The following is a 23,434-nucleotide window of genomic DNA, read 5'->3' as shown; positions in this document are numbered from 1 at the left end:
TTTTATTCATTTTACATACCAACCACAGATCTCCCTCTCTTCCTTCCTCCCACCTCTTCCCCCTCCCAACCCACTCCCCATTTCCCTCCTTCCAAAAGGTAAGGTCTCCCATGAGGAGTCAGCAAAGCCTGTTACATCCAGTTGAGGCAGGTCCAAACCCCTCCTCCTGCATCAAGGCTGTGCAAGGTGTCCCACCATAGGTAGTGGGCTCCAAAATGCCAGCTCATGCACCAGGGATGCATCCTGATCCTACTGTCAGGGAGCACCTTAAGCAGATCAAGCTACACAACTGTCTCACTCATGCAGAGGGCCTAGTCCAGTCCCGTGGAGGCTCCACAGCTGTTGGTCAAAAGTTCATAAGTTCCCACTAGCTTGGTTCCGTTGTCTCTGTAGATTTCCCCATCGTGATCTTGATGCCCCTTGCTCATAGAATCCCTCTTCTCTCTCTTCAACTGGACTCTTGGAGCTTGGCCTGGTGCTTGGCTGTAGATCTCTGCATCTGCTTCCATCAGTTACTGGATGAGAGCTCTATGATGACAGTTAGGGTATTCACCAATCTGATTACTGGGGTAAGCCAGCTCAGGCACCCTCTCCACTATTGCTTGTAGTCTAAGCTGGGGTCATCCTTGTGGATTCCTAGGAACTTCCATAGCACCAGGTTTCTCCCTATTCCTGTGATGTCTCCCTCTATCAAGATACCTCTTTCATTGCTCTCCCACTCCATCCCTGTTCCAGCTTGACGGTCCCATTCCCTTATGTTCTCATCCCCCATGCCCTACCCTCCATTGCCTACCCCTCATCCCCATTTTGTTCATGTGGATTTCATCTATTTCCCCTTCCCAGGGCAATGCATGCATCTCTCTTAGGGTCCTCTTTGTTACCTAGCTTCTCTGGGGTTGTGGGTTGTAGTCTGATGATCCTTTGCTTTATTTACATCTAGTGTCCACTTATGGGTGAGTACATACAGTGTTTGTCTTTCTTAGACTAAGTTACCTCACTCAGGATGATATTTTCTAATTACATCCATTTGCCTGCAAATGTCATGATGTCATTGTTTTTTTTTTCCTTTTTTTTTAACTGCTGAGTAGTACTCCATTGTGTATACATACCACATTTTCTTCAGTTGAGGGGCATCTACATTGTTTCCAGGTTCTGGCTATTATGAATTATCCGGCTATGAACATAGTTAAGCAAGTATCATTGTGGTGGTATGACAGAGCATTCCTTGTGCATACACCCAAGAAGCATCCATAACCCCAAATTAAAACAAAAATCAGACGGTAGTCTGTCTTACACATACCACAAACCTCATTGTTACAGGGATATTCTCCAATCAAAGTTATGCTATATTTGATTTTTGAGAAGTCTTAAAACATCTATAAACACAGCACCAAGCTTAATTGTAGATATTTATGTTAACATTTGCATTTTGCATTTTTTCAAATATACTTTATTTTAAATTTGTTATTATTAGTCCTAGGAATGGCAAGGTCTCATAGATAATGTTATATTAGTTGAATATAAACTATTCCATGTAACTATAGCATAAGTGATTAGGTACTTTTCTTGAATTAACACAAAACAAAGCAAACTTAGCTTAGGCAAATTATCCAAACTGGTTATGCAGTTACTAAAACATATCTAAAGTATCATAGCCACATAACAAAGAGCATTATATCAAGTAAACTGGAAATCAAAAGATCAGATGCCCTTTGAAGATGTATTCAAACTGTATTCAATGTTTTTTTATAATGCAGTTATATTACAAAGTCAAGTATAAAATCATCTTTGCTTTCTTCTAGCATCTTTGGATAACTTCTCAACAGCATTGCCTGTTACAACTTCAGGTCAGTATTTGTATTTATAACGTGTGTGTGTGTGCGTGTGTGTGTGTGTGTGTGTGTGTGTGTGTGTGTGTGTGTGTGTGTTTACATAGGAGTCCACAGTAATGTCTGTGAATATGTATGGACCTGAGGTTGAAGAATGCTGTCTTCCATCAGTGCTTCAAACCTTGTATTTTGAAACAATAATATTGGCCAGACAGCCTGGCCAGCAAGCTCTGGGGATCCACTTGTCTTCCATCACACCTGATCTCTGGGATTCCAGATGTAAACAACCAGACCTGAGGTTTCTAGGAGGGTCCTGGGAATCCCAATTCAGTTCCTCATGCTCACATGACAGGCATTTTCCTGACAAAGCCATTTTGCCTGCCCACCACTCAGCGCTCTTCAACCCTTCATGACATTAGAATAGAACACATTTTATGTCTGCACCTTGGTATGATCTTTAGTCTTCATTTTAAAATATAAAAGTTGTATTTTAGTTAAGAGTCAGATAGCAGAGAATATTAATACCAACTTACTTCTGCCAAGTACTGATATCTCGGATTTCAATACTCCTGTTTTGTTTTAAACTTTATACGATGTGTGTATGATTCCACAGCTGACCCATGTCATGAGGCCTTGGAGATAAAACCATTAAAACAATTATTTGAAAAAGATATATTCCACTCTTTTTGGAAAAAGAAAAACAAACTGTAGTGCTAACATATTCTCTTCGTCATCTGTCACTGTCTCTTTTATTTCGATTTCAATCCCTGCTCATAGTATTTAGAACTTCTTCATGTCTAATCAAGGTAACATCACTATTAGAAGAATTCTTTTTGAAAAAATATTAAACTTTTTTTTACAATGAACACTAGTTATCTTAAAATGTAAATGTAATCTCTAATGAGAAAAGTATTTAAAAAGCAACCGGAAAAATCTGAAAATTCATAACTACCAAATCTAACGACCACTTTGTTTTATAAATTCTTTGAAATCAGCATTCTGAAATTATATGATTACTAATCTTCCCCTGAATATTGCAAAAGTTATCCTAAATGTCAATCTTATCTACATATCATTAAGAAATGGCAATTGTCATAAGCTCATAATGATAACGCTTTTAGTGTTTTCCATAATCATGACATTTCCACAATATTTGAGACAAGTATTATACAGTACATACTTGAACCAATAATTACATCATTTAATTTTCTGGAACTCCCATTATGGAAGTAACATTTTTCACACTGAAAAAGACATAAAAGAATAAATAGGAAAACAGAAAGACAGCTAGGTAGTTAAAAGTGCCTACTGCTCTGGCAGAAGATTAGAGTTGGGGCCCAGCATATACATTATCGTTAACAAGTATCCATAACTGCATGTCGAGGGACTCCAATGCCTTCCCTGGGCACTGTACACACACAGACACACACAGACACAGACAGACAGACAGACACACACACACACACACACACAGTGCACAAATATACAAGTAGGTGAGATACCTACACACATAAAATAAAAACAAGTACATCTTTTTTTTCTTTTTAATAAAGAACAAATAATACGCCCAAGGTCACAAAGGTTGTGTCAGTCTCAGAAAATAAAAAGTTCTCTCTTATTTCTCATCTTCTGGTTTAAGCACACCCCCACTTGTATCAAATATAGGACCTTTTAGCTCATTGGTATACGAATTAGTGAATCCTGGTGTTTACTTAATGGCCATTGAATAACATCCTCTATTTGAAAAAAAAAAAAGAGTAGGTAAAAGTCTAAAACTACATTTTAATATTGTGAAAATCAACAAAAAATAAGTACATGAACTGATAAATTTGTCCCATTAATCTAGTTTAATCATCTCACTGTGTAGATATGTATCAAAAACATCACATTGAATCCCATAAATTGCAAAATTATCTTAAACTAAAATAATTGTAAAACATTACAATAAAGCATAAAGGCTTATCCTTAGATTCAGATACATAAATAAGTATTAAATCCTAATAAGCTGAAACTTTCTTAGATGAAATATAAAAATAAATTATTTATTTATGAGAAAGTCTGTGTATAACCAGACTAAAATACATAATAATCATTTTAATCTCACTTATCTTTGCAGATAAACTGACAACCAGCACTTCTATGACAACTTCAGGTCAGCTTTAATAATATTATTATTTATTTTATTTATGATTTGATTGTGGGAATGTGTGTGCATGTGTGCATACATGTTTATGTTCACATGTGTGTGCATATGTGTATGTGTGTGTGTGCGCACCTGTTATGGTTCACTTATAGAAGTCTAGAAACAAACATGTTAAAAACTGAAGAACAAAATTATCTTTTGCATTATTATTATTATTATTATTATTATTATTATTAATTATTATTTTGACTTTTCAAGAAGGGTTTTTCCATGTAGCCCTGGCTGTTCTGGAACTCTTTGTAGACCAGGCTGGCTTTAAACTCACAGTGATCCAGCTTCCCATGCTTCCTGAGTGCTGGAATTAAAGGCATGTGCCACCACTGTGCTAAAATCAATTGTCAAATCAGTTTTACATTCTTTAAGCATCCTGGGTTCTTACAGCAACAATTCCTGCATTGACCTGAGGTGGGCTCAGTCCTTAACAGCACAATGAAGGTCACATCACATTGTACCATATAAATGTGCACAATTGTTCATCAACTATTTAATAGTTGTAAGACAAATTTTAAGAATCATAAAATAATTATCTTTAGATCTAGATACAAAGGTCATATCTGAGTTTATATACACTAATAATTCACAATAAGCTAAAATTATATGAAATATTATATTTAGATGCATTTTTATTATATTCTATGAATGAATGTTTTGTCTGCTTATCTGTATGCATGCTGAGTGCATGCCTAGTACCCATGGAGGTCAGAAGAGGGTACTATATCCCTGGGAACTGGAGTCATAGATGGATGTGAACCACGGTATGGGTGATGAGAAGGGAACCTAGGTTTTCTGCAATGGGAACCAGTCCTCTTAACTGCTCAGTCATCTCTCCAGCCCCATTGGATGAAACATGAAACAGTATACACATAACATTTTATTAAAATATGTGATATTATTATAATATCACTTATCTTTGCAGTCCGCTGGCAACTTCAGGTCAGTCTTAATCACATATCTACAATAAGTGCTACAAAAGCCACATCAACAACAACCCAAGTGACATATGAAAAGCTACCCAAACTGTAACCATGTTTTACAATAAATTTAAATCATAAGCCCAAGTAGCAAATCAACTTTGCTTCCTTCTAGAATCTTCGGGAAACTTCTCAACAGTGACTGCTGCAACAACTTCAGGTTTGTTCTTAGAGTGTCATACTGATTGCCACACATATGCACAATTGTTTGTCAATTGATAATAGATGTAAAAATTAAAATAAATTTATATCTCTATATTTGCATAAAATTATATATAATAAATTAACATGTACTCATAATTTATAATAAGCTAAAAGTGTCAAGGTAAAATATTGTGCAGTGGGAATAAATAATGAATAGCTAAAATCCACTTAAAATATATAAATTATTTTAATTTTACCTATTTTTGCAGATAAACTAATAGTCAGGACTTCTAGGGTGACTTCAAGTGAGTCTTAGTAGTATTATTTTTATATTTGCATTTTCACCAATACTTGGAAATTATCTGATGCTTCAGCAGTTTAATAATACTCTCTAAAGAAGAAAAACTGGACTTAATAATTCGCAGTTGAAGCATAAAATTTCACAAACATGGTTGCATATTGGAGGCTAATAACCTTGGTTGTCTGACTTTACTCTTGCATTCTGATTTTTAAAAACTATGGTTATTGCCACCTGCCAGGGATGTAACCACTAGACCTGAAGTGTTTTCTCATAAGGATGCCAGTTTCATCAGATATTGAGATTTCTTTTCTTATGTCTGTATTCTCTACATACAACTTAGGGATGTTCTATAAATGTAGCACTGTCATAAATCAGTAATAAAGTACTGTTGGATTCATTAAGTCTTTTTTTTTAGTAAGAGTGTAATATAAGATAGTTCCCAGGATGTTATTTTCTTATATTATCAATTTATTTATCCCATGAGTACAAGGGCATGTGTATCATAGTGCACACGTAGAAGCTAGAGGACAACTTGCGAGAGTCAGTTCTCTTATTCCACGTGTGGGTCCAACCAGTGATCAAATTCAAATCATCAGGCTTGACAGCAAGTGTCTTTACTCTGAGCCATGTTGCCCTTCCCCAATCAGTCTTTAGTACGTTGGCTGTATTAAATGCAGTTTTTATATTACATTTCTGATAATGATTGTCTTAATCAAGGGGTAAACTACTGTATATGGAAAAATAACCCTTCTCTTATGCATACATGTATATTATTCTGATAAACTTACCTTTGCATTTTAGAAACAACCTTATGATATTCAAATGACCTATCCAAAGTTTAAGTGTTGTGATTTCTTATGTTTTGGGTCAGTTGTTAAATATAAGTCACTACTAAGTAAGCTGTGTAACTCAAAAGCAATGTGTAATGACAACTTTTTAGTGACTTATGGATGAGTAGTGTATATAGCATGGATGCACTGGAAAAGGGTGACTCATGTCCCAGGTAACATGGAGTGGCAAGGCAAATGATTGTATCATGCTGTTATGAAGGACATGGAATTCTACTATTATAGTACTTTCTCAGTTCTTCTTTTATCTCACTAAATTTTATATCTCAGATTACAATCATAGCAGAACAATATTTCTGAAACTATAAATAGTCCCTCTTAGTTAGAATTGATAATTCTTATATAATGTATACTGGTGCAATGTTTGAAATGCAAATTAAAACATGATTCATTAATTAAAATGATTCATCGCCACCAATAATAACAACCCCAGAGCCCATGGAAAGTTCATAACACTGTGGCCGTACCCACAGTTATGTTGAGGCACAGCCACAGAGCAGCCCTACATATGGAAAATGGTCATGTAGCCCACATTCATTTTTGCAATATGAAGAACACTAAAAGTTCCAAAACCCACATTTTTATACGTTCAACTTCCATTAATAATAATAATTTACTTTGAAAAAACTCATTTGATAATTTAATTTCATTCATCTAAGCTGAAAAGGTAGCTAAAATGTTTCAAGACATTCATCCAGAAACCTTAAAATAAGCAACAAGCCTGTAAATTAGTGTCCCTTTTCCCACTCGTCAGTTTACAGACTCATTACATGATTCATCTAACTGAGTTACTGAGATCCATTTAGAGGCATAAAATATTATAAGAGAAATCCATGAAATGACTCAGGGGTAGACAATAAACACTAGGAATATCACAACAAAAAGGAAGCTATGAACATTTTCTCCTGAACTGTGTTGAAGAAAACAGTCAAACAATAGTGAAACCAAGTTGAGTGTATGCCCAGTGCCTTCAGTCCGAAGGAAAAAGAGGGTAAAGAAAACAAATCCAAATACCCCATCATTTGAGTTACAAGAATATGGTCAACATACACTTGGGCTTATCTTTCTTATTAAAAATAAGCAAGTGATAGTCAAAATAAAGGTGAAGAAGTATGATAAACATTGAGGTGTATCTTGTGCTGAACTTGCTAAGCATACACTAAGCTCTAATTTATAATTCTTAGTATCACATAAAAAAGTTGTATAAAAGTATTCATTCTTGGTAAGGCATGGTTCAATTTCCTCACTGACTAACTCTACCAATTACTCCTTGCATACTTACAAAGCTACATAGTATCTTCGAACTTTATACACAGAATATACATAGAATATAAATATTCAAATATATGCCTGAGACTGTTCCTGAATATTTCTTGTAATAACAAAGTAGACTAAAAATAAAAAGAGAAGAGATTCATATACCATTTCACAGTGGACAGCCCAGCAACTCACACAGAGGAGGTCAGAACCAATTAGGTAACTTCACCCTATTTCTAATGACTTACATCAAAATAGTAACAATTATAATAGCAGCAGCTGCATATTATTATAAAAGAAAGAGTTTTTTCCCAATACTAGATTTCAAATATGATTTCAAATTGGTGGTGCTCATTTATATCCAGCAACTTGTGCAACAACAAAACATTATTTTTGACTATTTCCTTTCACTGAATTGCTTTAATTAATTCATAAGGAATTATTGAAAGATAACTAGGTAGTTAAATATCATATTCTCCTTTGCATTAAGTTCATGTAGCACATGAGTCCTGAATCATACCTCATTTATTCCTCTCATACAGCAAGACACTATAGATTTATAGGGAGGAACAAGGCAATTAAACTTGAAAACTGCAGTTTCCAAGCAGTAATTTATTATGAATATGTCTTTCAGGGATGTTAAGTTTATTCCCATTTTTATATGCCTTGAAGACAGAGTTTGAGAAAAATCAACAAACACATGCATCATATACTCGGCATTAGTACTATAATAAATTCTGCCAAAGAGAATTTTTATACGATAACAGGTAAAAAGTCCATGTGGGTTATGTTCTTTTGTTCAGCTGCCTTTGTTGCCAATTACTGTAAAGTTTTACTAACCAATTTGGAGCACTAGAAGGGAGCGACAGGAGCTGAGGCCACATTACACAGATTGATTTCTTGGCCGCTGCAGTATGCCTGGAGGGGCTCTTTGGGGGCACTTGCTCGTGTGCTTGAAGGCTTCCTACACAGTAGTCCTTTGTTGCTGACAGAGCAGGCAACGATTTCAGAAACATGAAAGTTTCAGTACTGTGGGTTTTCTCTATTTCACACAAAATGCAACATCTTGCCACTAATCCACTGTGTGGTCAAAGTTGGGATTGAAGAGGAGAAAAAAAGTAATGTGCAGTTTTTGTGAAGTTCATGATTGGTGGGCCAAAAGCATCTAGGAAGAATTGTGCCCTTGATTGAACTGCTCAAGCCAGGGCTGTAGAGATTTTATCCATTAGCAAGTATATTGTGGTCTTCATTGGAGGAAAGACTGTTTTCCTACTTCGAAGCCTTCTTCACTCTTTTGTGACATGCCCCCAGTATCATCACGACTAGATAAATTAGACCTTTCTCTGTATCTTATTTCCATGTCCTTCTGTCATATCAGCAAATATATTCCATCTCTTGCCAGTGTGGGTTTGAAGGTTAACAGACAATAGAGAGGCATGGAGAGCTTCAGGAAGCAAAGATCCATGACAGCCCAAGCTACCTATCTTCCCAAATTTAGTCTTCCAAACACTAAATATGTAGATTCTTATGAGCCTCTGGCAAAATAACATAAATATGTAAGGAAATGCTTTTTTTCACCTATTTATTTACCAAGAGTTTCTGACATGCTATCAAATATTGCGCCTTTTGTGAATTGGGACACAATAATTAAATGACTTGCTTGATAAATAGTTCTTATATTTTAAGTATAATGTGCATTTGTACTTAATAAATATATTTATTTCTATTTTTATTTTATTAAATGAGATTTTTCTGCCATTTTAAAATAACTCCATTCCTTATGCTATTTTTAGATATAACTTTTCCATTAGTCTCCCAATGGTTTATGTTCATTTTAATCAGAACCAGTTTTTTAAAAAGTCTAATTTAGTTATTTATATGTTCATCAACCCTGACTATAAATGTCCTCAGACAAGATTTAGCTTGGTGGATACATGATACAAATATTTGATTTTCCCTATTGATTTCATAGAAAGCATATGAAATTTCTGAATTCATTTTGCTTGTTATAGTTTTAAGCCCCAGCAGATGGCAGTACAGTGTTTGCATTCTTGTTAAAAAAAAAAAACACGCCAGTGAACAGCCCTACTCACTAGGAGCAGCACTTCTAGAACTCAGTGGGAGGAAAGGAAAAGATGTGAAGTTGGGAAGGAGACATGGTGGGGGAGTCTGGAACAAGTTGGAGGGGAATTAGAGGTACAAATGATCAAAATACACTATACACATATATGATATTTTCAAAGAATGAATAAAAAGTAAGTGTTTTTTAAAGTTAGAAATAATAACAAAACAAATGTTATGGAGTTAAATTTTCAAAAACCCTTAAAGCATCATTGATATTCTAATCACAAACAAAAACATTCAAATTTCCACATTGTCCTAAAAAATAAGATACATATTATCTTGTAGACAAATAAGAAAATATTGTATTCTTAGAATTTCAAAGTTAATTTCCCGAAGTATATGTGTCTTAGTATATCTCTGTGGTGGTTTGAAAGAAAATGACCCCAAAGGGAGCAGCACTATTAGGAGGTTGGAACTACGCAGTAGGTGTAGTCTTGTTGGAGGAAGTGTGTCACTGTGGAGGCGGGCTTCATATAAGCTCAAGATACTGCCCAATGTCTCAGTCTACTTCCTGTTGCCTGCATATCAACATGTAGCAGCTACCTCTCCAGCACCATATCTGCCTGCATGCCCCCATGTCCAGCCATGATGATAATGGACTGAACCTCTGAAACTGTAAGCTGCCACTTCAATTAAATGTTGTCTTTCATAACAGTTGCCTTGGTCTCGGTGTCTATTCAGAGCAATAGAAACCCTACCTGAGACAGTCTCTCTATATCATATCCATGGAAGCAAGGCAGCTGAAGGATAAACAGGCTGAGAGCTACAAACTGAAAGCTCCTGGGCAGACAGACTATGATCTAGCACTATAGATGGATGTGTTTGCATTGAAATCCCTAGGAATGGCTGTGACAAGATGCAAAGAATTATGGAGCAGAAATAACGAATGGGTATCTCCACTTTCATTACATAGTGCACTCGCAAGTATACATTTTATCTTAACTCAGTCATTTCTTTGATGACATTTTCCTTTGCTGACTGTATAGACTTTATTAACTCCACTGTGTTTTCAAATAATAAAGACATGAGTAAATGAACTAGATGCTATCATAAACTTTACAGTATCTTGTCCCATCGAACACAACCTTGTTCAAGATATAAAATTAGGGACTTAGGGACTTTTCCATTGCTGTGTTAAGACACCATGACTGAGGAAGTTTACAATGAAAGCATTCAGTGGGACTTATAGTATCAGAGGTTGGAGTCCATGATCATCATGGTGGGGACCATGGCAGGCAGGCAGGCATGACACTGGGGTTGTTACTGAGAACTTACATCTTGATCCCTAAATATGGGGCAGAGAGAGTGTCAGAGAATACTAACTGGGAATGATTTTTGAAATGTTAAAGCTAGCTTCCAGGATACATCCTCTCCAACATGGTCACACCTCCTAATCCTTCCCAAGGAGTTCCACCCACTGAAGACCAAGTATTCAAACTTATGAACTTATGGTAGCCATTCTCACTCAAACCACCATAGGGATTTAAGTGACTAAACTATACGTTTACAAAAATAGAATGAACGGCATCAACATTCACATTTAACATCAGTGAAGAAATATTTCTTTCTGTCAAAAATGCTTTGAATTTTTGTAAATGATTCATCAAGTGAAATAAATATTCCTTTTTACAAAGTGAACTCCATCAATCCAGTATAAAACTAAAGTGATGGAAAACACACAAGAAATATTCAGCCATTGTTTATACCACACCAATTGGAAATTTACTGTTCAAGATGCTTACAATCTGAATCTTTATTTTTTAGGCAATGGGCCAATAGAGTGCCAACCTGACTCACGGCCCTGTGCTAACACTGGGAATTGCATAGCAACTGATTTGTTTTGTGATGGAGAAGTGAATTGTCCAGATGGTTCAGATGAAGACACAGAACTGTGTGGTAAGGCCACCCACCTTCCTTCACTCTTCTTCATCTTTTCTTCTCCATGACTGGACACACACACACACACACACACACACACACACACACACACACTCACACACACACACACGTACACATACACACACATGCACACACACTATACACAAATACATGTACACATACACATGCACACACACAATACACAAAAGTACATGTATGCACACACATGCACACCACACACACATGTGTATGCAAGTATACACTTATATGTACACATATGCATGCATACACACATGCACAGACTTGTACATGCACATTTAGTCTCATCTAGCTGAAACTAGTGAAGAGTTATTTACTCCAATATCCAGATGCATAATTTAACACAAAATCTAATAAAGATATTTTTAAACATAATTGCATAATATTAGGTGTAACTAATTTTACATCCCATTTGAGAACTCTGTAAAGAATACTGTGACCAGTCACACATGATTCAGGGAGGGAATGATGTCACGTCTTTTCATCTCACCTTGTCTTAAGCGACCACGATTCGTAGGAATACACACTAATAACATAACACCTTTTCCTGATATTTTCTCTCTTGTCCTGATATTTCCTGATATTTCTCCTCTTGTCCCTACTTCATAGTATCAAATCAGTGAAAACCATCCACTTTTCCTCCTTGCTTTTCTTTTCCCCTTGCCATTCTACAGGTAGTACAAACAGCTATGGGTAACAACTTAACAACAATGTTTTCTGAGGGTAAAAATGGTGCTTAATGAGTCTATTTTGTTATTTGTTCTGATTTTTCTCATTTTAATAACATTATTAATAGCCGGGCGGTGGTGGCGCACGCCTTTAATCCCAGCACTCGGGAGGCTGAGGCAGGCGGATCTCTGTGAGTTCGAGGACAGCCTGGTCTCCAAAGTGAGTTCCAGGAAAGGCGCAAAGCTACACAGAGAAACCCTGTCTCGAAAAACCAAAAAAAAAAAATAATAACATTATTAATAAACATTTAAATAACACACACACTACACCAAACAGTAATCCTGATAATCTAAATGGAATCTCTCTTTGATTTATAGTTCACTGCAGTTTGCTTCTATTTAGAAAAGCTTACAGAAAGAATCTTATCAAATAATGTATTTTCATTGCAGCCTATCATCATGTAAGTGTAAATTCAGATTGTAAGCAATGAAAAGTACCATTAACTTAAGTCTAACCTATAATTCATTTTTGAAAACTTAAAGGGAAGCCTGAATTAAGCCCATTTTTGGTGTGACCCATTATCACCTTTTGATTTATTTCTGCTTTTTTGAAGGAGAGTCTCTGACCTTGAGCTCACTATTATGACGCTTCTGTCTATGGCTCCTGAGTGCTAGGGTTGCAGATCAAGTGTGTGGTACTAGTCAATTTTATAGAGCTTGTAAAGTTGATGGTGAACATAGCTCCCAGGGTGTTTGAAGGCTGCTAGTTCCTTATCTGCTACCATTGTGTTGTCATATTCCTTGACATGGGTTCAAGATGGAGTTTTGAACAAGGAACTAAATTAAGAAGATTGCAGATCCATTAGGTCCATACTTCAGAAGACAGGTACTGTGTCTGTTTCACAGAAGCTTACCTGAAAGTAACTGCACCTGAGATTCTTCCACTTAGAAATCCAAATTCAAGTGTTCTTGGATAAATCTCAAGCATGCAGAGTTGAACTATATACTTTCAAGTGCAGTTGGCATGTATTGGAAGTACAAGCTGTGGAATGTTTTTAATATATTTTTTGTGACTAAGCTACTCAAAATGGAAGATGGTGATTTGTGCACTGTGGTTTGTTTTTGTTGTTGTTATTTTTTGTGGGATTTTACAAACACTTTTCCAAGAAAATATGATCCAAATGTTTCATCAAAAAACAATAATCCATATCAAAATTAAACATATAGCTTTAAACCTATGTATTGATGACTAACAATTTTAAAGATAGGAAATGAACAACATTAGACAAATCAAATAATTTGAGAATATGTCTCACTTGTTGTTTGGCCTTTATCCTCATTGAGTTCATTTTCAAAATAAGTTGATAACAATTCATATCAATAATTAATCATAAGACTACTAATATAATGATGAGAAATTGTTTCCAAATAAGTTTTAAAGTAATAAATTCTTTTCTCTGAGTCACAAGATGAGTCTCAGCATTAAAATTAAATGTCTACTTTTGCTTTAAACGCATGATGATCTGCATGATATTTTTTCAGTAGATGGCGGCTTTATATTTATTAAACCTTAAGGTCATCCAGCTTTCATGGGACTCAAGTTTCTGTGTGCTTATTGTCTCCATTACTTTATATGTATTATAAAGTCAGTGTTGTATTTATTTCTGAAAAATAGTTTCAAGTCATTGTTTAGCCAAGGCAGCAGAAAAATCAATCAAGCGAACTCTCTTCAGGCAGCAGGTGTTTCAGAGCACAGGTGATCTTATTCATTTTAATCAGTGGTGGTAGTGAACCCCCAAGGCCTAGCTATCCCTTCAGCATCAACTCCAATGTTTAGCAGCAGGACGCCACCTCAAAGCCCTCATGCATCAATCCATACTCAGAGAAAAAAATTATAAACTAATTTAAGAATTTTCTCTGTAAGACACTGACCTTTGATCTCTCTCTTATTTATTGATTTTACCCCAGCTGTGAGCTCTAATTCTAGTTTGTGTTGTTAATAAAGTCATATGAATGATTGGCTGCAGTACCAAGTTTCTGCATTTAGTCTTTGGTTATTTGGGTTTGCACAACTTAGAGCTGACTACAGGTAAAGTAAGATTTCTTTAAATTGTGTTTCTCTTCTGATTAGAATTGTATCAGCAAGAAAGTTTGCGTCTTAGCTGACCTATGTAGAGAAATGATGCTGACTTGGCTCCTAGGCCAGGATGCAGGGCCGTGCGAAAGTTGGCAAGTGTTCTTGTAGCTTGCACGCTCAAATGTATGTGTGCATGTGATACCTTTGGTTTGTCTGCATAGATCATGGTTAATTCTTATGTCCTGGAGAAGTCAATGCCTGAAGAAAGACCGAACTGGTAAATATTGAGCCAGCAGAGGGAGCCCATGGTGGGCCCCAAGTGCATGCCATCAGGACTGCTTTGTGAATGTAGGAAAGGTGTCTGATGGCTAACCAAAAGAAACAAACAAAAAAAACTAGACCAACAAATGAATCATAGCCTTTAGATTCTTTATGACAGGCTAGGCACAGTGATACAAAAATCCTAGCCACTTAAGACAATGATGGTCCTTTGGAAGCAGTCACAGATACTTGCCTAGCTGTCAAGGATGCCAGCTTCCTCTCAGTCACCCTCTCTTACTTGGCTCTTTTCATAAACTGTTCCCAGGCAAAGAGACATTTGGAAACAAACACAGTTTAGTTGCAGAATAACTGATTAAGCAACTCAGTCACATGACTCCATATGACTCCATTTTCTGCAAGTGTACAAGTCTGAGGAAGCACAGAAAAGTTTTCTGCTCCTGAGGGCACTGCAACTGGGTCCAACAAACACAGAATAATCTCAATCCTTTGGAAAATTATGAATCTGGTTGTACAGCATAACACTGTTGACTCCCTTTCTCTTGAGACAGTCAGAAATAAATCTGGAGAAGAACTAAATTCCCCAGCATAGCAAATGGCTATTACAACTATTTAAAGTGCTCTGCTTGCTCCTCTTTTTATTTCATTCCTTTCTAATTTTTATGATGTTGCTTACATGGCCTGTATTAGTGTTTAAGAACCTTGCAAAAGATGGAAATTTATAATTCACTTTTGCTTGTTTAATGTACACTATCATGGGAATTGCAGATCAAAGCCTCCAAAGAAAGGGGCGTATTGTGAATATTGTTTACAACCAAGAGACTTAATCCCTCCTATTCCATGAAAGCTTATATCTAATATTACCTGACATATTCACACAGCCACAGCTTGTGATGGAAGGTTTTTGTTGACGGGAAATTCTGGGCCTTTCCAAGCTGATCGCTACCCAAAGACAGATGGGTCAGATGGTGTTTGCCGCTGGATCATCAGGTAAGAGACCACTGTCTATATCCTGATCTTCAGTCTGAAAAACCTCCAACATAATATTTCCCCTTTCTACAGTATGCTTAAATAAATATAGTTTTCAATAACCACCAACTTGTAGATTGTCTCAAAGTTCCTCTTTTGATCTTAACATTAAAAATTACTCTGTACCAAGAAAAGCTTTCCTTGGTGCAGTGAGAAGGGGCTTGGACCTGCCTAGGCTCAGTGTGCCAGGCTCTGATGACTCCCCATGGGAGACCTTGATTTGGGGGACATGGGGTGGCTTGGGAGAGAGGGCTCAGGTGGAGGAAGAAGGAGGTAGGATCTGTGGATAGTATGTGGAGTGAGTAGAAAATTTCTTAATAAAGAAAAATAAAAAAACGATTAAATAAAATAAAGAAGAAAAAAAGAAAAGCTTTGTATGAGAAAGAGCAGTAGTTTACTGGAATCTAAACTACCACCCCAAAACAAACTATAGGCATCATGGTCAGTCTTAATCTAATCAGTCAATTAAATAATTTAGCTTTTCTCTTTTTAAAACTAGTTATCCTGCAAGGATCAAAATAAACAAAATGAGATTTATACAAGTTTAGAGAGGAAAACACTTAATTTGCCAGTAAAATATTTGGGACACTGAGTTTGCCCACCCTTAAGTTGATAACTACATTTAACAGCTGACTAGTGTCCTGTAATGTGGAAAACAAAGATGGGTCTTGTGTTTCCACATCCAGCCTCTTCAGATTCAAGATGTGTGCATTCATAAACATAAACAAGTATCTCTCACCCCAAATTTCCATATCCACATTGTTCAGGATCTATAGCTTTAGGATCAAAGTCATTATAAAATACAATAATGAACGAAACAGGTTTAGCACATACCAAGTGGCCTACAGCAAGGTTAGTTAAGATGCGAATATGCAAGGTGTGAATATTACATTTAAAAAATTATCTATTTTCTTTAAAAAAATATCCCAGGGAAACAAATATGCCTAATATTATAACAACACAAGATTATAGTCTCCTATTAGTCTTATTTTCATAAGTGCTTCTATTTATATAAGATTACAATACATATCCATATATAATATAGATATTAATATATTATAAATTATTTCCTTTGTTTTTGTAATTATAATTTTAATTAAAATATAATTACATCATTCTGCTCATCCTTTTTCACATTCTACCCCTCCTATGTCTCCCCACTCATCACCTCTCAAATTGATGCCACTTTTCCTTAGATCATTGTTATATATATAAACACAAATATATATATATATATATATATATATATATATATATATATATAGAGAGAGAGAGAGAGAGAGAGAGAGATGCAGAGAGATTCACAAATACATAAATGTACTTGATTAGTCCATTTTTATTGTTTGTGTATATATGATTTCAGGGCAGACCACTTTGCATTGAGTAACCAATAAGGGGCTTAAAACCTAGGAGAGGCTAATTCTCCATCTCTCAGATTTCTGTTGTCCTGTTTACATTAAGTGAATTGGCTTTTGTGATCCAGAAGATAGCAGGGAACCATATGGAATTGTTCTTCTCCTCTCTTTCCTAAGTTCTTCCTCAAAAAGGAAGAGGAGGTCAATGAGCAAAATGACTCTAAGGATGCTTCTCTGATGTTCATATGAATTATCGTCTCAAAGCTATGTCAGATAAAGAGGTCACTATTTTCTTGACTACACCGGGACTTCAACTAAAAGATGAGAAATAGTTTTTTCATTTTCTGTCTTCTTGAGCATTGACTCTAGCTTCCCTGGTGGTTTTACGGGCAGGTTAACTCAACATTTCTCTGACTGCCCTAGAGGAATCAAAAACTAAATAAGCAGCCACCACCATCAGCCTTGCTCTCCACCTCTCGATCTGGCGGGGCTTCTCCTCTCCAACTTGATCTATCTGCCTATGTCATATTCCTGTGGACACAAAGCAAGTCTGGGCACAAATGTCCTGCCATATCTACTTAACTTACTCTTGTAGACTTATAAATTTATTGCCACAACATAGTAACTCCATTACACTGAAACTTTGCAATGAACTCATCTTGTTTCTTGCTATAAATTATCACTATAAGTTACACTGACATCATTCAATCCATGATCATATTATAGTGCACACAAATATTAGAGAATGTGAAGATGAGTCAACGAATCTGACTTGGAGTCAGAGACTTTCTGGTAAATAAGAAGCAAGTATGTGGCTAACATTCCACTAATATTGTTAAGTTAGATAAATGGAAAGGTGAATGTGGAATATATATATATATATATATATATATATATATATATATATATATAGTGGGACATCTTCATTCAGCCATATGAAAGGAAGAGTTTTCTATTCATGATTAAAACTTGATGACCATTAAATGAAATAAGCTAACCATGCAAGATAAATACCTCATAATTTTTTCATAATAACTTTCAGTTAAGTGAAGTACTTAAAATTGCTAAATTCATAGAAGAAAGTAAAATAATGTTACTGGGGCCAGAGGGACAGAGCATTAGAAAGATTTTGTTTTAGGAATTCAGAGGGTCAGTTGTGCTAGATGAGAAAGTCTTAAATATGTATGTTCTGGTAGTAGTTACAGGACTGTATTGTATTGTGTGGTTAAATTTGTAGAATGTCTTACCCCATATACTTTGTCACCAAATGGAAAATACAATCAAATTGTAGAATGCATTGAAATTTATCACAGCTTAAAGACTTTTGCCTTTTTTTTCTTTTAATTTAGTGTAAATCAAGGACTTTCCATTAGAATCAGCTTTGGATCTTTTATTTCACATTATACAGATGTGCTAAACATTTATGAAGGCATAGGACCCAGCAAAATTTTAAGAGGTAAGTTAAAACAAACATATAGTTGGTTATAACAATGAAAATGAATGAGAAGCCTTGAGAATGGTAACGTTCCTATTTGAATTTTGATTAGAATATTAAGTTAACATTTAAGTCACTAAAATAAAGATGGTTGTCACTGTCAAAAATAGGAAATGGGTGCTGTGTGTGCCTTTTTGCTGTAAAACTAATGTTTTTAAAATCGTGTGAAATTTTTTTAAATTAGGTGTCATTCATTGTTTAAATGTTGACCTCATTTATTAAAATCAAATAGCCCTTAAGATTTCATTCTCTTTATTCCTAACACTACATAGAACAGTTTGTCGTTAGTGCATAGATACTGATGGAGTTGAGAAAAGGCAGGGAATAGACTGGTGGTCCACACCAAACACATGAACTTCATTCCAATTGGCCTAAACTGCACAGCCTGATTATCACACAGAATGAAATTGGAGGAAAAATTCTAGAGGAGCTTAAATAGAAAACAGAACACAGAGTAATCAGTTTTCCTCATAACTGTGGCGAAACAGTCCAGGATGATCAGTTGTAAGTAAGTCTTGATATTAAAAATTAGTGATTTCACCTTTGAATTGTATAAATGATGAAAAGTGATTCCAATCTAGTTAAAAAAGGTTTTGATTGATTTATTAATGATAAATATTTAATCATATCCCAAAGATACAGACCTTTAGTGCATATTATTGACCTAATATTGTACTGGATAATCTATGTAAACTCTCTGATTTAATATTATTAATATGACTGCAAAATACATATTATAGAAGAGTGAAGTGAGATAAAGGGGAACATGTTAAGTTCAGAGAGAGAATGTTAGAGGCAGAAGTCAACCCAAAACATTCTACCTTTAAATACAGTGGAGTTATGTACTGTGTTCTAGCAGTCCAAGAGAAACACTGTAATGAGGATGCATACAACACATAAGATCATGTGTTCACATTCACTTAAACAAATAGAACATTCAACTGACAATCTGTTTCTGTAGCTTAAAACTGCCATTCCCTAAAATAAATATTGCCATAACTCAGATGGTTAAATACTATGGCTCAACTGGATATCACCAAATCTAACACACCATAAGTAGATGCTAGCTAGAATCATCCTCGACAATGTGTAAATCAGTTTCAGTCATCTCAATAAAGGTCCCCCAATTCATATAAAATATAATAAAATGTATTATATGGATGATAAAATCTAACTTTCCTACAGATAGATGTAAATGTTTTATGTTCCATTACTCTTAAAATACCTAGTTCTTTAAAATGTATTTTCGTGTATTTAGCTTTGTAGTTAAACATTAAGCAAACATTGAGATAATTAGGCATGTGAATGTCATAATACAAAAGGAATTATCACAATAATGTTATATGAAGCTAATATTCACAAAGAGAATGAGTTTATGAAAGTTCATTTAAATTATACCAGTCACTTAAAGATTCTACACAAAATTTTTCAAATTAAAAATATAAAATATCGATTTTAACAAGAAAAAAATGAGAAAAGTCATTTAAAATCAAAACATTCACTCTTAAATAATGACAATAATTTCTCTAATATTTGGCCTGTGGATTGAATTATAAAAACATGGGATTTCTTTATTTAAACATAAACTAACATGTTTATATTCTTATACTATGAAAATATATTGTGTAATCATGGATGCCAGAAGAATTTACAATAACTTCATAATTTTTATTGAAAGGTAGCTAATAACTTTAATTTACAAGCACATGTTTTCAAAACTGCTTTTTATATATTCCTTTGTTTGAGACATGTATACTGGATAGTCATCATTGAATTTTAATTCAGAATATAAAGCAGCAAGACAGTTTTTATTTTCAATATGAGAATAATGCTGGTTATGAGTTACATACACTGCTAGGTCACATAGCCAACATAAGTCTTAATTCTTATTCTCCTAAATGTGATATTACTACCTTTGGTGATGGACATGGTAAGCTATACATTGTTGTAAAACCATTTTGTGTAATGATAACTTTATAAATTATATGATTTCAATTAATACTACAAGCATATCAGTGCTTGAGAACCAAAAGTGGAAAGATACTCTGTAGGTGGCAGAGTTAAGGCAGAACAATAATACAATCAATATCAAGTCCATAGAAGCAATTCTTACATTACCTATTATTGTTTGGAGTTTCTCCTACTGTATGGATAGGCAGATCAAAACCATGCACTTTTTACTGCCATGTGATGCCCCTGTGCTAGCTCTCATTACTGTGGTATGGGGCACATATTTACCTTTAGCCTTATAACTTCTCAGCTTGTGGCTTTTAGAGGAATATACTTGGTAAAGTAATTCATCTTTTCCCTTTGTGGGTAGATACAGAATATGCTTATAATCATTTGTCAATATTTTCCTTCACAGCCTCTTTTGTGGAAACTAATCCTGGAACAATTCGAATTTTCTCCAACCTAGTTACTGTCACCTTTTTGATAAAATCTGATAAAACTGATTACGTTGGCTTTAATGGCACCTATGACACCTTTAACAGCAATGACCTTAGCAGTAAGTACTTCCCACTGGTCAGTCTTTGACTCTCCAGACACTCTAGTGTTTTTAACATCAGCAGGACCTAAATTTTTGAATATGTGAGTTCTTTCCTACCTCTTAACTAATTCTCTCTTTAGGTAATAGTTAGAAACAAATACTATATTAAAAGTAGTTTGTATTCTTCACAGGAATCAGATGACCAGCTTCAGTAAATCACAAGTCAATCTAACAATTAAATTAATTTTTCTATATTCAGTCAACATTACAAGCAAAAGCAGATTAGTATAAACTAATTCTGAAAAAAAATTCAACATGAAGTTGATTTGATTAAAGTACTGAATTTAGTTATAAGGGGAGAGAAGCAGATGGGGCACAGTATATGTGGGTAAATAGTGGAATCAATATGGAAAAAAGAAGCAATGTAAGTTTGTTAAAGCCCAATACTGTAAGAAACACAATAATTTGTCATAGTGAAACAAATATGCATTTTAACTTAAATAAAATAAAAATTTAAAATAAATAAAACTAATCACAGTTACGATAAATAAAAAAGAATAGCTTGATGCACAGGAAGCAAGCAATTAAAAAACTATAAATTTGGATTATTTTCCATATAATTCAGGTTTTTTAAATTCACAGATTATGAGAAAATCAACTGTGCTTTTGATGATGGCTTTTGCTTTTGGATCCAAGATCTCGATGACGATAATGAGTGGGAAAGACTTCAGGGGTCACAGTTACCTCCCTCCCCTGGACCAGATTTTGACCACACATTTGGAAATGGTTCAGGTATGATTTACATTTATTCATAAAGCAAAACAAAAAAAGCATGCACTGTTACTTCACTTGAATGAAGCTTCATTAAGTGAAAAAAATTATGATATTTTTCTGTTATTAACTAATAATTGTATTTGAAAAAATGGTAATCAAATATCTAACTGTAAGTTTTTATAACATGTATTATTTTACCCCTTCACCCAGATATGATGATAAAAGCAAAGGTCATTAGATATGACTTGTGACCGTATCTTTGAAATGATTCAATAGTCAGTGGATTTGTGTAAGATAATCGACTTATCTGACCATTAGTCTGTTTTGCCTTAATTTCATTTTTCAGTCATTGTGAACACACAGAAATATAATGTAGTTTTGTGTATTGGTCCATCGCTCTTAGTCTGGCTGAACTTGTTCATTGGTTCAAGTCATATTGTTCTTAAAAACACCTTAGACTTTGTGAGTGTGCAGATCCCAGAAGAATAGATAGAGATTTTCTTCTGGTCGCCATAGAGAAGAGTGAGTTGAGAGCACAGACTGTAAGGGAAAGCCGTGCTGTGTAAAGGCATCTTCCTGTGAATGAGATGCTAGATTCCATGTAGAAACACTAAGATTGAAGACAATATAATTTGACTGAGTAGGAAAGTATGGGGAAGATAGGGGGATGATACGGCATTATTTTTTTTTTTTTTTTTTCGAGACAGGGTTTCTCTTGTGTAGCTTTGCGCCTTTCCTGGAACTCACTTGGTAGCCCAGGCTGGCCTCGAACTCACAGAGATCCGCCTGCCTCTGCCTCCCGAGTGCTGGGATTAAAGGCGTGCGCCACCACCGCCCGGCTTATACGGCATTATTCTGGGATGATACTAGTGAGATACTAGAAGTAACACGTGTAAAACTAATAAGCCCAGGGAATAAAGGTTGCAAAGTTAGTAAGATGTGTACTGTAAATGTTAAGGGGGAAAAAATCACAATCACGTCAGATATTGTGTGTTTGTATGTGTTTATGTGCGCATGTATATGCATACAGTGTAATGTATGCATGTATGTGTGTATGTATATATGTGTGTATGTAAATGTATGTATGTGTACATGTGTGTATGTATATATATGTAATTGTACATGTGTATATGTGCTTCTGTGTGTATATATGTGTGTATGTAAATGTATGTATTGTACATGTGTGTATGTATATATATATGTAATTGTACATGTGTATATGTGCTTCTGTGTGTATATATGTGTATATGTAAATGTATATATGTGTACATTTGTTTATGTGTATATATATGTATGTGTACACGTGTATATGTGTTTCTGTGTGTATATATGTGTGTGTAAATGTATGTATGTGTACATGTGTATATGTGTACATGTGTATGTGTTTATGTGTATATATACGTGTATGTTTATGTGTATATGTGTGTGTCTGTATATGTGTGTGTGTGTATGTGTATATAGAGAAACAAATCCATTCTTCAAATTGACCTGTCAGTGTCACTGATAAAAACACAATACCAAGAAGCTCACACCAACACTGCCATACTCAGGGGCTGAGGATTCATCTCACACATCACAGTTTGCACACAGTTGTGAGACCTCTGAGTGAGCCTTTCTTTTCATCACACACTGCGTGATGTCTTACCGCTTTCCTTTGCCATGGCATTCCTTTCAG

At 35.0% G+C, this 23,434-nt stretch overlaps 1 protein-coding gene across 1 annotated transcript in view; it reads left to right on the top strand.

The window, feature by feature from the left end:
* Tmprss15 (transmembrane serine protease 15) overlaps window positions 1-23,434 on the top strand; it is a 106,943-nt gene that overhangs the window by 15,704 nt on the left and 67,805 nt on the right. Inside the window, exons 5-12 of the mRNA XM_042258926.2 lie at window positions 1,803-1,847; window positions 3,946-3,981; window positions 5,119-5,163; window positions 11,442-11,573; window positions 15,500-15,608; window positions 18,352-18,458; window positions 20,863-21,003; window positions 21,628-21,777. Coding sequence (XP_042114860.2) covers window positions 1,803-1,847; window positions 3,946-3,981; window positions 5,119-5,163; window positions 11,442-11,573; window positions 15,500-15,608; window positions 18,352-18,458; window positions 20,863-21,003; window positions 21,628-21,777 — 765 coding nt within the window. The remainder of the gene's footprint in view (window positions 1-1,802; window positions 1,848-3,945; window positions 3,982-5,118; window positions 5,164-11,441; window positions 11,574-15,499; window positions 15,609-18,351; window positions 18,459-20,862; window positions 21,004-21,627; window positions 21,778-23,434) is intronic.

Source organism: Peromyscus maniculatus, chromosome 12, assembly GCF_049852395.1.
Source record: "Peromyscus maniculatus bairdii isolate BWxNUB_F1_BW_parent chromosome 12, HU_Pman_BW_mat_3.1, whole genome shotgun sequence".
NCBI classification, from domain to species: domain Eukaryota; kingdom Metazoa; phylum Chordata; class Mammalia; order Rodentia; family Cricetidae; genus Peromyscus; species Peromyscus maniculatus.
This window is presented reverse-complemented; position numbering and strand designations above follow the sequence as displayed.